The 1,636-nt window shown below is 46.1% G+C and overlaps 1 protein-coding gene across 1 annotated transcript; it reads right to left on the reverse strand.

Moving 5' to 3' along the window:
- Positions 1-1,032: 1,032 nt before the first annotated feature.
- Positions 1,033-1,407, reverse strand: LOC149168843 (oxygen-evolving enhancer protein 2, chloroplastic-like). The gene has a single exon (XM_089424994.1). It carries the CDS (start codon positions 1,405-1,407, stop codon positions 1,033-1,035), a length of 375 nt encoding a protein of 124 aa, XP_089281120.1.
- Positions 1,408-1,636: the final 229 nt, after the last annotated feature.

Below are 1,636 nucleotides of genomic sequence, written 5' to 3' on the forward strand. Positions count from 1 at the left end.
TAGTAATACTTTTCTGTGCCAGAAGTGTAGAGGGAGGTTATGCAGTCTCACCCAAACCGGAACTGTTGTTACTTTCATAGTATTTGCATCAAATTCAGGGAACCAGGGGATGGTGAAGAGGCCAGCCTTTCCCTAAAACCATGGCCCCTGATTGATAATGTCATCACGTTCTTGTTCTGTTGTAAAGCGAACTATGAAGAAACCCTTTGAGCATAGGTGAACTTCACAGTCCGGTGACCATGTTGAGAGGATCCAGTGATGCAGGGCATTTGATTTTGGCCAGTACCCATTAAATCTACATATAACAGCATGAGTGGCTAGATCAGTGTGTAGACTAGTTACCTCCGGTGAAGTTACTTGGATCGTTGGAGATTCCAGTGTTTGTTCCACAATATAGGGACCTGGTAGCTCTGGTGCTGGTGCTGGTGCTGGTTTGGGTTGAATGTTTTTCCCCTTTCCATTCACCGCGTCCCTGAAGGAGCCTGTATTCTTTGTGCTGGACCCATTTACTGCATCACGAAAGGAGCCTGGAATCTGTGATCCGCTGACTGCTGCACCTCCCCGAAGCCTCATGTTGACTATAATGTTAGATCCTGGCTTAATGTTGTAGGAGCCTATTGGCCAGTGATCTTGTATCGATCTGCCTTCTGAGAGCAGATGTTGGTATCCTTCCGGAAGGCCAATGTGATTGGCAATGATTTTCTTCAGTTTTAAGACTTTGTCTGAAGCTTGAACCCAGATTGGGGTTGATTTCCCAGAGGGGGGCTTTATAAATATTTGGAACCGTAGATCTGTTGAGAAAGCCTTCAGATCCACTGAGTCTGCCTTATCCAGGTCCGATTTTATGTGCTTAGTTTTTTGATCTGACGGGCTCCCATCTATCTTTTGCCTGGATCTGGACAGATCAGATAGATCCTCCCCAGATCTGCCATATCTGTCCCGATCTATTATGGGAGAGGATAGAACTGTTGCATGCAGGTCCCTTTCTTTGCTTGCCCCTTCCGGGTCGCTATAATCCCTACCAGATTTTGCCTAATCTGTTGTGTATGTGGGCAGATCTGCTGCTTTCGGGTTTTTTTCCTGTGAGCCGGAAACCTGAGGAGGACCGAAACCCTTGATGGACCTCTTGTCGGTGGGATTGACCATGTATCTGAGTACCTGTCTCGGGTGCTCCTTCTCTTTGCTGGGGTTCCATTTTGACGGGAGTATGGTGAAACCCTCGCTTCTGTTGGTGAGAGCGGGCTGCCTGTTCGTTGCAAGAGTCCGCACGATTTCTGCTTCGGCCTGCTTGAGTACACGGCAGGAGACTGTTTTCTTGATCGGTGTGAAGGGCAATGACTTGCAAGGACTCCCGCATGTGAAGTAAGAGGGTGTGCGGATCAGGTTCGCTGGTGTAGCAGACGCCATTTTTTCGAAAAGCATACTCAGAATTCCTGAACTCTTTATTGGGTCCTAAGTGCACTTAAGTTGACTTTTATAACTAAAAATGGCTTTAAATTCACTGCATATTTATTATTCTTCTTGCACACATTAATGCCTTTGCAATGAACTTCTTTGCTTTTGACATCAACTGCTTCACCTTTTCCATTAATGACAACATATTTCTAACATTCTCCCCCTTTGGCATTGATAGCAA

Source organism: Pinus tabuliformis, chromosome 4_2, assembly GCF_031772625.1.
Source record: "Pinus tabuliformis cultivar Carrire ecotype Pingquan chromosome 4_2, CPIR1, whole genome shotgun sequence".
Lineage (NCBI taxonomy): Eukaryota > Viridiplantae > Streptophyta > Pinopsida > Pinales > Pinaceae > Pinus > Pinus tabuliformis.